Genomic DNA, 14,253 nt, shown 5'->3' with positions numbered 1-14,253 from the left:
AGCACTGTAAATAGAACTGCCCACGTGCTTACCTTATTGCCACTTAATTCACAAATCAATTCTTTCTCTTCATCACGGAGTACTGGGATCTGAGGAATGTTCCCAACAAACACATGGCTGCGAATAACAGGGAGCAAGTCAAAGCAGGATTCAGTAATTTTCTTTAAGGCACTGGCTACAGCCTCTTCATTTGTATTAACAGGTTCATGAGGCTGGGAGAGAAGTTCAGTTTTATTTGTTGGTTTTGGCTCTACAACATCACTAAGAAGTGGTTTGGTTTGGTCAACAACATCCACAGCAGGGGACTCTTTTGAGGTGATTAAATCAGCAGTATTACTGTCATGCTGACAATTATTTTCAGTTTTCATTTTTTTAGCCCTGCTTTCTGCATCATCTCCTGCACATCTTTTGGCAGCCTTTTGGTCTTGTGTGGATGTATCCATGGCGTTCGATGTGCCATTATCAACTGGCTTCTGCTGCTCCAAATCTTTCGCAGACCCTTCAGATCTGGAATTGCTTCCTGCTTTTACAAATGCAGTTGGAGATGAATTGATTGCTTTGAACCCCATGATTTGGTTCACTGGCCCAGCTTGGTTCTCACCTTCTGCAGGGCCACGCATGCTGAGCTGAACATTACCACGGAGAATATTTAAAGTTCGTGCTCGGGCAGAGAGATTGGGATACATAGCATCCAGAATTTTTACAGAATTCTCCTGAGGTAAAGCTGAACCTGCTGATGCTGACGTAGATGGAGGTAGTCTCCCAGGCACAGGAACAGCATGCTTTGGGGTTGTAGTGCAAAACTGTAATGGAGAAGACTGGATTCTTTCATTTCTTGCAAATTCTAAAGGGGATGGGGAATGCATTTGAGGAGACTTTTGCTGCAAATGATCCAACAGAGGTGAAACCGAAGCCGCCTTTGAGGTCTCTTTTGAAGGAGAAGCCAAGTCATCCACAGGGGAACACAGAGAAGCCACACAGGATGTTCTAACAGGGGAGGATTGTGCTCTTGTAGATCTTATGGTTCTTGGAGGAGTGGCTACAAGTGGTGGCAGCAAAGGTGGCAGAGGTTGCCCCATTTCTAACATCACTTGATGGATTTCTTGCATGCACAATACCGCAGTGGAAGCATCAGTATTCACAATCACAGGTAGATCGTTGGGATTCGAACCTTTGTTCCTCCTCCTTAAAGCTACACGCCTTTTGTAGGTAGACTGTATTTTTGACTTTTGTAAACTGCCCTCTTGTTGTACATCTCCATTAATCAATGTATTTGGCAACATTCTATTCAAATGTACTTTCCTGCTACTTGCAGACTTGCAGGTTTGGTCAGTTCCAAATGACTTCGAATTCACCGAACCATCAATTGTACTTTCAAGTAATACCTCTTTCCCGTGGATTGACGCTGATCTAACAGGCCTGTGATAGTCTGAAGCAGCATCAGGAAGGGAAGAAACACTCTTTACCTTTGGGATTTTATCTTTATCCTCTCTGATAATGCCCATCTGAGAAAGCGTTTTCGAAGTAGCTGGCCAATTATTCCTAGCAAAAAGCACAACTTGTGAACCATTACATATTAACTCTGTTTGTGTTGAATTATCTACTTTTTGTACTGGAGGCATGTAAATGGAGGCTTCTTCCAAGGTTGTGTTTGTATAACTATTGACTGTTTTCATACTTGCCTTGCAATCGGGCATCTGCTCTGAAATTCCAATTCGACTACTGTTCATTTGGATGCCAAAGTGCTCTTTTGTACAAAAGTTAGTATCCTGATAGGAACAGATTTCAGAGAAGCTATCTGATTTCTCCAGACCTACTGGATCACTTTGATTACAATCATTTCCCGCCAAATGTTTATTTTCTATTTGCGTACAGCCTAACAAGTCATTTTTAGGGCTTGACTCTGAACAAGTCTTATTGTCACAAACTTTTTGTGCAGAGTTACCCAAATCTGAAGTTTCACATTCTACAGACATAGTATTATCACAATTTCCTGCAGCTTCATAATTTATGTTTGTATTGCTGTGCACATTAAGCATTGGAGTTTGACAGGGGTCTTGTTTAAGCTGTTTATCCAAAGTGAGCTGTTCAGTTTTACTTTCATTGCAGTCAGGATGGACAGCTGTTGACTCTTCCACAACATTTGTTATGCTTTCATTATTGCAAACAGTTTCGTTAGTAGCTGATACGCTTTCAGAATCAAAGGGGAAGTCAACAGAATGAATAGTAACATGGTTATTAACAGAGAGGCAGTGCTGCCCAAATTCGGTTTTGCAATTCTGAGCCTGAACTTCAAACTCCATCTTTTGGCTTTCTGGTGTGGCAGTTTCCGTTGTCACATCCATATCATCCAACTTACGATGAATAGCTTTCTGCGTTTCTTTAGTGGGTCTTGGACTCTTTCTGTGCCATTGCTTTCCTTTCTTTATTTTCCTAATCAGCACTGGGACTCCTGCCTCATGGGTCTGAGGGTCTTTATTCACCTTACAAATTTGAGTTGAAGGAGAACAAGATTTCTGAACTGGCTGTTGGATCCCATTATCAGGTAGTGGTTTTTCCAAAGGTTCATCCTTATTTTTTTCTGTGTTTGAATGTTCCTCAGATTCTAAAGCTGTATTATTTGGAATATCAGCTGTTCTGTTCTGCCCAACATGCGTAAAATGTTGCCGTGCAATATTCTGTGACATATTTGGTCTTGAGGATTCATCTGAGACAGCATCAAAATGTGGGGAAACCTGATCAGAAGATAAATAATCCCCTGATGGCTTTACAGTATGATTGTTTCTCTCTTCTATTTCACTTCCCTCCATTTCCTTATTTTCCATTAACTGATCTTCTTTCCATTTATCAACTGGACTTTCACATTCAGTAACCTCAACGGATTTGGACTGTGTGCAAAGGATGTCCTTATTGTCAGATTTATCAGGCACTTCTTCAGTAAGAAGTAAAGAGGTTTCTTCTGTTTTGGTAATAACATCCTCTTCTTTTATTACAGAGTCTGTTTGTGATTCTTCAGTGGAGGACTGAATCGAACTCAACAAGCAATGAGGTGGTGTAGATCTGTTGGATGTAACTTCCTCTATCTCGTCAGTGGAACTGTAGTCATTTCTCTTGTCCAACATAACCACCTGTGACACTGAACTATTAGACTCAACAAATGGAGAAGTTTTCTGTGCTTTGTCAAGAAAATCTTGACCCATTATTGCAGACTTTACTTGGGTTAGCTGAGAACTGAATGGCACCAAAGCAGATAGGCATTCATCTTTTGGTCCATCAGATCTAGGAGCATTCATGTCTATTTCCATGTCCCCAATATGAACATTGTGTTTTGAACTGTTTTGGGTGATATCAGTTGCCACAGGACCATTAAACTCCAGAGAAACAATCTCCGCTGATCCGTTGAGTCTGTCTTTTCCCTTTGTTGTTAAGTCTGATTGATTCTGTTGAATAAACTTTTGTTCTGAAGATACTGCAAGTCCATTATCAGAAGTGGAACCTAATACACCTCCTTCACAAACAGAGTCTTTGGATCCACCCTCAGCAATGATAGAACTCTCAGCTGCAACAAGTACAGTAGTTCCTTGTATTCTGTCAAGCTCATTTTGTCCCTTTGCCACAAAGTCTTCAGTTGCATTGAGCAGGGCAGAAGCCACTACTGATTTAGTTTCTTGATTATCAGATATTAAGCTACTAGAATCAATCTTCTCTATTTCTTTATTCTCTACAGAAGCATTTTTCTTTGACTTGCCCTGAGATAGTTCAGTTTCTGCAGGACAGTCCAAATCTCCTGGTGGTGCTCTCTCCTGCATTTTCTCAAGCTTGCTTTGCTCTTCTACTCCAAATTCATTACAAGTCCGCTCAACATCCGACTCCAGCACTGAATTCAGTGGCAATTTCTGTTTTTCATTACGGGATACTGAATCAGCGGAATTATTCTCCTCCATCACTAACTCTGTAGAGGTGAATGTTTTGAAACTGCCTTGAAAAGTACCATTTTTCACAGCACAGTAACTCTCAGCGTGTGGTGGTGTTTCCATCATCTTAGGATCTTGCTCCTTTAGCGGTGATTCTGCTTGAGGAAGCTCCACATCAGTTGGTTGCAGCGAAATCTGAGTACATTCGGCATGCTGCTTGTCAGATGTAAAACTATTGCAATTAACTTCTTCCATCTCCATATCCTCCTTAGGAATACATTGGTCCTGAGCAGCACCATTTACCACAGTACTGTTAAGCTGTGAAAATGACATTGTTTCTTCTCCTGTGCTAACGTTTGTATGTCCCTTTGCCACATCAACCGATTTTGGGTGCTCCCTATCAGACACCAACTCAGAAGCTACTGTACATTCATTTTTTTGACTGTCACATGTAGAAATTTTATAATGGATTTCTTCCACCTCCATTTCTTCTGAAGTCATATCTAGTTGTCCACAAGAACTGGTTTCTTGTAAAACAAGACTTTCCATGTCCCCTTGCTTAATACCCGTGTCTATTCGGTCTTCATTTTTGCTGTTTGGCTTTGATCTTTCAAGTTGGGGTTCCACTATTTTAAGGTTAGATACAACGGAAACTGCAGCGTCTTTGGAAGTATCATTCCCCTGCACACCCTCAGAATGATCTTGCTGGGTAGCCATCAAATCCTCTTCATGAAAACCATTGGGTGCAATAATATCAACACTCTGCATTTCTGGGGTCGTGATCATATCAGAGTCCTTTCTTGTTTCCTCAAGTAATGAGAGTGCTTTGATGTTGTTCTCATTCTTACACTCAACATCCTCAGCAATCAAACAAGGGTATGATACTTCATCCCCTGTTTTGGTTTCAGCCAAACACTGCACATTCATATTTGTAGTTTCTGTTCTAGTGCAATCCATTTTCTCAGTTTCAAGTGTATTTTCAGAAATGCCTGCTTCTGTCAAGGAAGATTGATCTGTTGTTGTGGTCTCTGTGCACGTAGAAGTATCTGGCTGATCAGTCTCTGAAACACTTTCACTGCAGCTTCTTCTAGGAAGATTACTACCACCATCATCATCACTCGAATCCATAATATTTCCAAATACGCTTTGCTGTACAAGAGGAAAAAAACAATTATTTGACATTCAAGTTATTTTTATATAAAAGCTTGGTAAAGCAGCATGACATTATTCTCTCAACAATTATCTAGATTTGTTACATTATGGGATTAAAATCAGAAGATGCCAGGAATGCCCAGCAAGTCAGGCAGCAGCTGTGAATCAGAATCGGGAGGTCATTTGATACAGAATGTTAACTTTGTTGTTCTGTCCACAGATGTTGCCTTACCTCCTGAATGTTTCCAGCATTTTGTTTCAGATTTTTAGCATCTACAGTTTCTTTGATATTCAATATTGTTACATCAGTGGCTCAGTTCATTTGATATCCCAGTAGCTGAGCCCCAAAGACAAGTGTCAGTCTTCAGGCTATGCAGAATTTCTAACATGTGTTAAAGCACAGTGGGGATGCTACAGTTTGCATCATGTCTCAGGGATGTGGAAAGCAGAAAGAAATTCTGAGGATTCAGACTGCTGCGAGTGTGGAAGTATGGATTTAGTGACAAGGTAGCAATATTTGTGCCTGATAAATTTTGCGATTGAATAGCCAGTGAACATTTACACATAAATATTAAGTTTGGAGTTGCTCACTAACCTGGAACAATATCTCAGCCGAGGGTTAACAAGTTTCAAACCATGGTAGATAGTAGGGAAAACTGGCAGGTAAATCAAGTTTGCCCCAAAGATAGAAATATTTCTGGTTACCAGTACTTTTAAGATTTATTAAAAAAAATGATAACATTTGTAGTTTAGATCAGCATAGCCACTTAAAAACACAAGAAATTTACCCCCTTCCTCTCTTAAAATTACTCCCTTTCCCCTTCCATATAAATTTTGATTCTTCTTGGGTCTCAGTTTCTACTTGAAATGTTATTTGGTAAAAGTTACCTATGTGTATCAATTTAGCTTTACCCCTCAATACCTCGATACATCAGTCAGCAAAACATTAAATGCCATTAAATTACATGCTTCAGTCACACAGAAGGTGCATTGCCTCTTGTGAAGCTTGGACAGCTTCTGAGCATGCAAAGGCATATGAGCATTGTATTCTACACTGGTTCATTGTGAAAATAAATGTTACCACAATTTATGGAATTCGTTGCCACATACAGCTGTGGAGGCCCGATCATTGGGGGTGTTTAAGGAGGAGATCAATAGGTACCTAATTAGTCAGGGTATTAAGGGATGTGGGGAAAAGGCTGGGAATTGGGGCTAGATAGGAGAACAGTTTAGCTCATGGTGAAGTGGCAGAGCAGACTCGATGGGCCGAATGGCCTGCTTCTGCTCCTTTGTCTTGTGATCTTGTGATGAAATTCTGACCATCTGATCTCCTAGTTATGCCAGTATGGGGAAATGGGGAGCTCACACCAGTAAAGGTGATGCTCTAAGGGAAAATAAATAATTTTCCCTCCTGTTAGCAGATATGGGCTAAAAAACAAAAAGCACTTGAATAGGATTCATAATCCCCCATGCATAGTTAAACAATGTACAGTCAAATTTAGAGATAATCTAGTTCAAGAGAATGACTAGTAGAGTGCCACAGGGGTCAGTACTGGGACTTTTTTGTTCATTATTTATACAAACGATTTGGATGCACACATACAAGGCATGGTTAGTAATTTGCAGATGATACTAAAATAGGTGGTATCGTAGACTGTGTTATCAAAAATTGCAGGGGGATCTTGATCAACTAAGTGAATGAGTCCAGACTGGCAAACGACTTACAACTTGGATAAGTGTGAAGTGTTGTATTTTGGGAAGTTAAACCAGGGTCGGACTTGTACTGTGAATGGTCGGGCCCTGGGGAATGTTGTGGAACAGGGGACCGAGGAGAACAAGTACGTAGTTCGCTGAAAGCAGCGTCACAGGTAGACAGGATGGTGAAGGCAGCATTTGGGATGCTGGCCTTCATCAGTCAAAGCGTTGAGTATAGGAGTTGGGACATAATGTTGGAGTTGTACAAATTGTTGGTGAGACTGCACTTGGAGTATTGTGTACAAGTTGTCCTGTTATAGCAAAGACATCATTAAAGTGGAAGGAATGCAAAGAAGATTTGCAAGGATGCTGCCAAGGCTCAAGGGCCTGAGTTATAGGAAGTTGGGTAAACTAGGACTTTATTCCTTGGGGTGCAGGAGATTGAGCCGTGACCTTAGAGGTACACAAAATCATGAGGGGTACAGGTAAGGTGAACGCAGTCTTTCTCCCCAGCAAAGAGGAACTAAAGACTAGAGGGCATAGATTTAAGGTGAGAGGTGAAAGATTTAAAAGGGACCTGAGGGGCAACTTCTTCATGCAGACGGTGGTGCATATATGGAATGAGCTACCAGAGAAAGTGGTAGAGGCAGGTACAATAAGAACATTTAAAAGATATTTAGATAAGTGCATGGATAGGAGGGGTTTAAGAGGGAGATGAGCCAAACACTGGCAAATGGGGCTTGCTCGGTGGGCATTTTGGTCGGCATGGATGAGTTGGGCTGAAGGGCCTGTCCCTGTGCTGTATTACTCTATGACTTTAAGCATGGTGACAGTGCCACATTTCCATGGCCGTGCTTGTGAATAGTAGTTTGGTGTATAACTGTGATGTTTTAGATGTGAACTTGCCTCCCTCCTTTAAGTACTCCATGTAACAAAATTGTGAACATATCACTGTAGATCATCATGAACAGTTGCAAAATGTGTAACTTAAGCATCTGTACTCTTTAAATGGTAGGCCATCAGCTGACAATATTTCTCCTTATTCAAAATGTTTGACCACAGTGCCCATCAAGCAAGCCTCATTTGCCAGTGTTTGGGGCATCTCCCTCTAAACCCCTCCTATCCATGTACTTATCCAAATCTCTTTTACAATATCTGTAAAAGATGTTACATTTTCCTTCCTCTTTCTCTCACCAACTCCCCTACATCTCATCTTGGATGATGAGATTCTACTGGGAAGTCTGGAAAATTCTACCCCAAAACACTGATTCTGCTGAGTCACTTAACTTTTCCCAGACAGATTTACAGATATTGTTAGTTTCCTTTGTTTTGAATTGAATCACAGCACAAGCTGAAGTGTCTGAAAGCCTACTCCTGTTCCTACGTAACAAGACGTTATATTTGGAGACACAAGATGGCAGCGGAGACAAGTACCCAAGTTGGATATGTGGCTGTGGAATGGAGTCTGGGTAAGCACATGGTCGAGGAGCCAGAGAGTGGCAGAGATCACAGAGGGGGAGCAGTGAGAGAGGGTCTCGTGGAACTCTTATGTTATATTTGCCTCCCTTTCTCTCTCTATAACACCCCTACTTCTCTTCTAGGATGCTGAGATTCTATTGCGGAGAGGAAGGCATATTGGAGAACTAAAACTATTGTTTGATATGGTTTTTTTTATTATACTGTTGAAGCAGATTACAGTGAAACTATTTTTACTCGACTTTACTATGATCATCACCCCCAACAATAACCCTTGACTGCTAAGTTACAGGATGTCACCCAATCTGTGGACATACCCCTATCTGATAACTTCCACCCTAATCCACCACAGTTTCCACTGTGATAGAATAATACACTTGTACACAGAACCACGTGCTACCTCAAGATACTTTTACATTTTCACCTTGCAATTACAGAGAACAAACTGAGTTGCAATTTTCTATGGTACATCACAGCCCTGGTCAAATGATCCGAGGATCGATAACGTCAATTTCATTGCAATAATTAGTGTAACATTAGAAATATTAGAGCACCCCAATAATCTGAAAAAATATAGGTAATAGCTATTGAAATTATTTGCCAAAGTGTACAAATTTACTCTTTAATAACTAGCAACTTTTTGATTACACCTGCCTTTCCAGAAGAAGATGAATATGGCAGTGGAGATAGCTGAGGTGGAAGGGGTTGAGTCCAGTAAAGTATTTCTTGCAGTTGTTGGCTTAAAGCATCTTGCTCATCATTATCTCCATCTTCACTATCAGTATCAGTACTTGACACATTGGGACTGTCAATGGGATCTTGATGTCTAGTCACTTCTACAGTCTTCTCATCATAAAAGGCACTGTCACCATTGCTTTTCAGTCCTTCATCAATCATACACTCATCCAGCTCACTCTGATCATTTTTTTCTTGGTCACACTCCAGATGATGCAATGATGAGGATGGTGGCAGCTCTTTCTTCACTGGACTGCTGTGACTTGGGTTAATTAAACTTCTTGGGATCTTGCATTTCTTCTGTGAGTTTGCTTTCTTGCCTATAAATGCATAGAATAAAATGTTGTTTTTCAAATGTGAACTTAATAAAAAAGGCTTTTCACTCCCAACCAACCACTTAAATTCTAATGATGAACGTGAGGAATTCTTATACTATATCCCCTAAGTGAAAGGATTAAACAATTCAAAACAGTTGCGACACACCTGGGCTGTATGTGCTTCCCTTGCTTTGCTTTTCCTGTACATTGGATTTTTCAATGCACATCCATATTTCTTCAAGTAACAGTTTCACTTTATCTGTTGACACAATAAACAGTTAATACACCTTTCTGCTATTTAAACTTTACAGAATGGTAAAAATCATTATCAAACAGCCACCTGCAAATATTTGGAATAATTTTCCAGTGCCATGTTTCTAACGTGGATACTTGCCCATCAAGAGCATGCATTAAAAGTTCAGGCATGGAGACCCTGCAATCTCTCACTTTATAAAATGATGGTCAAAAAATCATGGTAGTGCATGCCTGAATTTCTAACATGCTCTTGGAAAGTAAGTCTTGGGCAGAAAAAAATAAATCAGGAAATTAGCATGACACTTTAAATTCTGCTCATTTTAATCTTTCTTAACAAAGAAAAACTTGCCTTAGTGAAGATGCTGCACAAATAAATAACTTGTACATTTGAAATAGCCATTTCAATTTACATCGAATTTTTTTTATAAAGTTTCTCATGCATTATTTTATTTAGACTAAATCTCAAATATTATCTGATTATTCACCCCAAATTTCAACAAATGTAGATTACACACATCTTAGCACATGATTGAAACGTTTCAAAGGTTGTTTATATTAAAATATTCACATTGAGCATACACACATCTTAAGATTTAAATATGAAGTGGGTAAATTTATTTTTTTTGCTATTTTTAGCCAAATGAAAGTACATTCTTATTAAATCAAATAAACTAAAGATGTGAACCTTTTCCATAATGACTGTGCTTGTTTCCATAATGACTGTGCTTGTACAATGTTGAACATTATCAAAATCATTTTAAAGATCAAAACAAACAAAATATATATGCATACTACAGAAAGACTATTTGAATGCTAAATTACTTACTTTTGTCTATTCTTGATACATCTTGTGTGGAATTTGGTGTCCCTGTATCTTTCAAAACTGCAAAATATATTACACACCCTTTAAAAAGATGCACTTAAACACTTAATTGATGAAAATGTATTTCAGAATATGTTATGGTTTTACCTTTTACACCATTCTTCTGTTGAACCAGCAGTTTTTCCTGTTGATTTTGAGAAACAACATTACCATCCTCAAAATAACGTACAAATTAGAAGCTTAGAAGTTTTAGAACATTACAGTACAGGACCTTTGGCCCACGATATTGTGCCGACATTTTATCCTGCTCTAAAATCTATCCAACCTTTCCCTCCCACATAGCCCTCCATTTTTCTAACATTTATGTGTTTATCTAAGAGTCTCTTAAATGTCGCTAATGTATCTGCCCCCACAACCTCTGCCAGTAGTGCATTCCACGCACCCACCACTCTCTGTGTAAAAAAAAAACTTACCTCTGACATCCCCCTTATACCTTCCCCCAATCACCTTAGAATTATGCCCTCTCGGTTTAGCCATTTTCGCCCTTGGAAAAAGGTCTCTGTCTAATGCTTCACAACAAAGGAATACTTCCAAAACTTTCATTTAAAGGTGGAAAATTCCTATCACCCTCCTATGTACCATTCCCCAGTAGCCATCAGAGAAATTTAATCACTTATCACAGCTCTACATTGTGATCTTGCTTTGGCTGTTGTGCCCATAAACTACACACATCACCAAAGCCATGAGTGTGCCAGATTAATGGAGTTTTATTGTATCTTCATCCAGTCAGTCCCAGGTTGCTGCGACTGCTGGCACATCTTAAATATTGCAACAACCCTCCTTTGTGATTGACTAATACCGCTGACCTTTCAGTGTAGGGTTACTTGGGTTGCTTTTCTTCTTGGGCGATTCTTTAGGCAGGTTCATCAGGCTGTTCTCCTCTCCAGACCTGAATGGCCATTGGCTTGCAGACTCTCTGGTAGGTCATTCAGCCTTGGCAGGTCTTGTTTTTAATCTTGCTCAACATCCATAAACCTTCCTTACCGTCCAGGGCAGTACAGATGAGGCAGTAGTTTAGGTGCCAACCTCATGTTGTAAGGACTGTGCAGGGGTACGTGGCACTAGATAGCAGATCCGGAGGCCTACCCTGCCTGATGAGCTGGCTTGAAATGTGCTTCATGGCACATTTATTCTGGAGCACATTCACACTTGTCTGTTGGCAAATCCAGCAACACATTTGCACAGGAAAGTTCCAGAAACATGTGATGAGGATATCACAATTCTGCAACAGGATAGTTGGGGAAGTGTGTGAAAATTTGGCAAGTGAAATTTAATATGGGAAAGTTTGATGTTATGCACTTTGGTACGAGGAATTGAAAACAAACTAGCTTAATGGAGTGAGACTGCAAATGAGTGAAGTAGAGGTGTTTTTGTGCATGAATCACAAAAAGTTAGCAGGCAGCTGCAGCAAGCAGTTAAGGCAGCAAATTGGCCTTTAACACAACGGTGTTGCAGTTTAGAAATAGATAAATATTGTTACAATTACACAGAGTGTTGGTGAGGGCACAGCTGGAGTAGTGTGTATGGTTTTGGTCCCTTTAAGGGAAATGGTGGTACTGGAGGCAGTCCGAAAGAGATTCACCATGGTAATTCTTGGGATAAAAAAAATTGTCCTACTACAAGAGGCTAAGGAAGTTGGATCTATATTTTTTGAAATTTAGAAGAATGAGCGGTGATCTTATTGGAAGTTCTTAATGGGGCATGAGGGGGTAGAAATCATGATGCTTCCACTGGTGGAAGAGACCAAAACAAAATGATATAGATACAAGATAAAGGGGGTGATCAGTTAAAACTGAGTTGCATAGAAATTTCTTCTTGCAGAGGGTAATCTCTCTGGAATTGTCGGCCCAAAGGATTTTGGAGGCCAGATTTTAAGGTATTTAGAATAGAGCTTGATAAATTTTTGAAAGATCAGGGGACTGAGGGCCATACAGGACCACAGAGGAGTTGAGGCCTGGGGAAGATTGGACATTATTGTATTGAATGGCGTGACAGACTTGAAGGGCCTCCTCCTGCTCTTATTTTCTTGTGTTAAGAAACCACATGAAGAAACCAATCTCTTGTAACTTCGATGAATAGCCTAATAATGAGAAGTGGGGTCAGGGGCAGCGGGTGCAGATCTAACCTCAGCATCTAAGAACTTTTTCCACTGATAGAAGAAAAGTATTTTCAGTGAAATCATTCTTTAGAAAATTATGTTTCTTAAATTAATCTTTCTAGACTTGCCTTTCATTTTAATTTTCTTTTCCACATCTTAAATGCCATGTCATAGATCAAAAAACAAAAATCAATTGTCTGTCAGTCAGATTACTAAAACCATTGTTCTCAAGTAATTTTTTTATTTAAGTTCTGTGTGGGATTCCACGTGCAAAGACCAATTTTATAAATTACGTTTCTGATTATGTTTTAGTCACCTGGAGGATATATTGTAATAGATGCACTTTACTAATATTTTTTACCTGAGTTTTCTTTAAATTTCTTTCCAACGTTGTCTTCTCTTTTTTCAATTGCTTTATTTCTCCACTTTGTTTAGTTGTTGTTTCTTTATTAGGATGGAAAAAAAACAAGAAATTGTCACAATGCCTTGTCTGATTGCCGTGTAAACTCAATCCAAAACTCATTCACACCTGCGACGAATTGCAGGAATATAACTGTTGATACAAGAGTGTTCCATTTAAATGAATGAAAGTGCAATGATTTTTCATCAAGATGGAATTAATCCACTTAGGTTAAATTAGTTTGAAACCATGGATTCTCTGTTGAATATTTTCTGCTCGTATTACTAATATTTCTCAAGCTAACAATGATCTTCATTTGTTGCAGGTTAAAGGGGTGAGGGAAAGAGATCTACTTTAATTTGATAAATGCAGTGGAATCCAATATTGTATATTGGAATTCACTGTACATATTATTGATTATTACAGAAGACAAGATGGACATTTGCCAACAGAACAGAGTTGTGTGTGATATAGGTTTCAATAACAAACTGGTCTTTCAAGCATACTAGTAACAGATTCTTGTGGAGCATTTCAGAGAGTAGCTTCTGAAACTAATTACCTTCCAGCTTTTTTATCCGCATTTCCAATTTCTTGTTTCTGAAATACAAGGTAAAGATGAAAACATAAGGCTAAGAGAACTAGAATGTTTTTGATGTATTTATGAAAGCTTAACTAAGAAAATCAATAAAGATAAAACTTTGCACTTACAAAGCATCATTTTTTATCCGCTCTTGCTCCAATTTACTGAATTCTAAATGCGTCTGCTGGTACATCTTGATGGAACTCTATCAGAAAATAAACAAAGGCCAAGAAATGTATTAGACAGTGAGAAGTGGGGAAGTTTCATTTTGTTAACACTCTTAAAGTTTTATCTCGCAATGAGATGTGCTTTAATTGTAAAGTGAGATTTTAGCATGCATGTAGCCCGTTATTCTGAAAACATACTAATTTGGTCAGAGTAAACAATAAGCCCACTCTCTCAAATAATTCAGATTTAATTAGAGATGTATTAATCAACCCAAACCAAAACAGCACCCATGTATTTCCAATTTGATGTCCAGTATACTTTTTAATCCTAATCCATATTACCCTCTTTTCTTCCAGTTCTATCCTCATTGCATCCATTTCTTCCTTGCATTTTTCCAGAGGTACAAATTTTTGCAATGACTCATCCAGTTGATCTCGGAGTGTTTTACGATCTCTGCAGAAGAGAGAAAAAAATTAGTTAAATAGGACAATGCAAAGTGGGATGAAAACAAAGTGCATACTACAAGGAAAAATATATTTGCAATATTATCAGGACTTGATCATAGCTATCTGCATAAGTC

General features: G+C 39.1%; 1 protein-coding gene across 1 annotated transcript in view; it reads right to left on the bottom strand.

The window, feature by feature from the left end:
- ice1 (KIAA0947-like (H. sapiens)) overlaps positions 1–14,253 on the bottom strand; it is a 54,989-nt gene that overhangs the window by 23,265 nt on the left and 17,471 nt on the right. The window contains exons 5-13 of the mRNA XM_052016430.1: positions 14,015–14,126; positions 13,634–13,710; positions 13,485–13,522; positions 12,887–12,969; positions 10,515–10,551; positions 10,371–10,427; positions 9,456–9,548; positions 8,892–9,292; positions 33–5,063 (exon numbers count right to left, since the gene is read on the bottom strand). Coding sequence (XP_051872390.1) covers positions 33–5,063; positions 8,892–9,292; positions 9,456–9,548; positions 10,371–10,427; positions 10,515–10,551; positions 12,887–12,969; positions 13,485–13,522; positions 13,634–13,710; positions 14,015–14,126 — 5,929 coding nt within the window. The remainder of the gene's footprint in view (positions 1–32; positions 5,064–8,891; positions 9,293–9,455; positions 9,549–10,370; positions 10,428–10,514; positions 10,552–12,886; positions 12,970–13,484; positions 13,523–13,633; positions 13,711–14,014; positions 14,127–14,253) is intronic.

Source organism: Pristis pectinata, chromosome 5 (assembly GCF_009764475.1).
Source record: "Pristis pectinata isolate sPriPec2 chromosome 5, sPriPec2.1.pri, whole genome shotgun sequence".
In the NCBI taxonomy this organism is placed as follows: domain Eukaryota; kingdom Metazoa; phylum Chordata; class Chondrichthyes; order Rhinopristiformes; family Pristidae; genus Pristis; species Pristis pectinata.
This window is presented reverse-complemented; position numbering and strand designations above follow the sequence as displayed.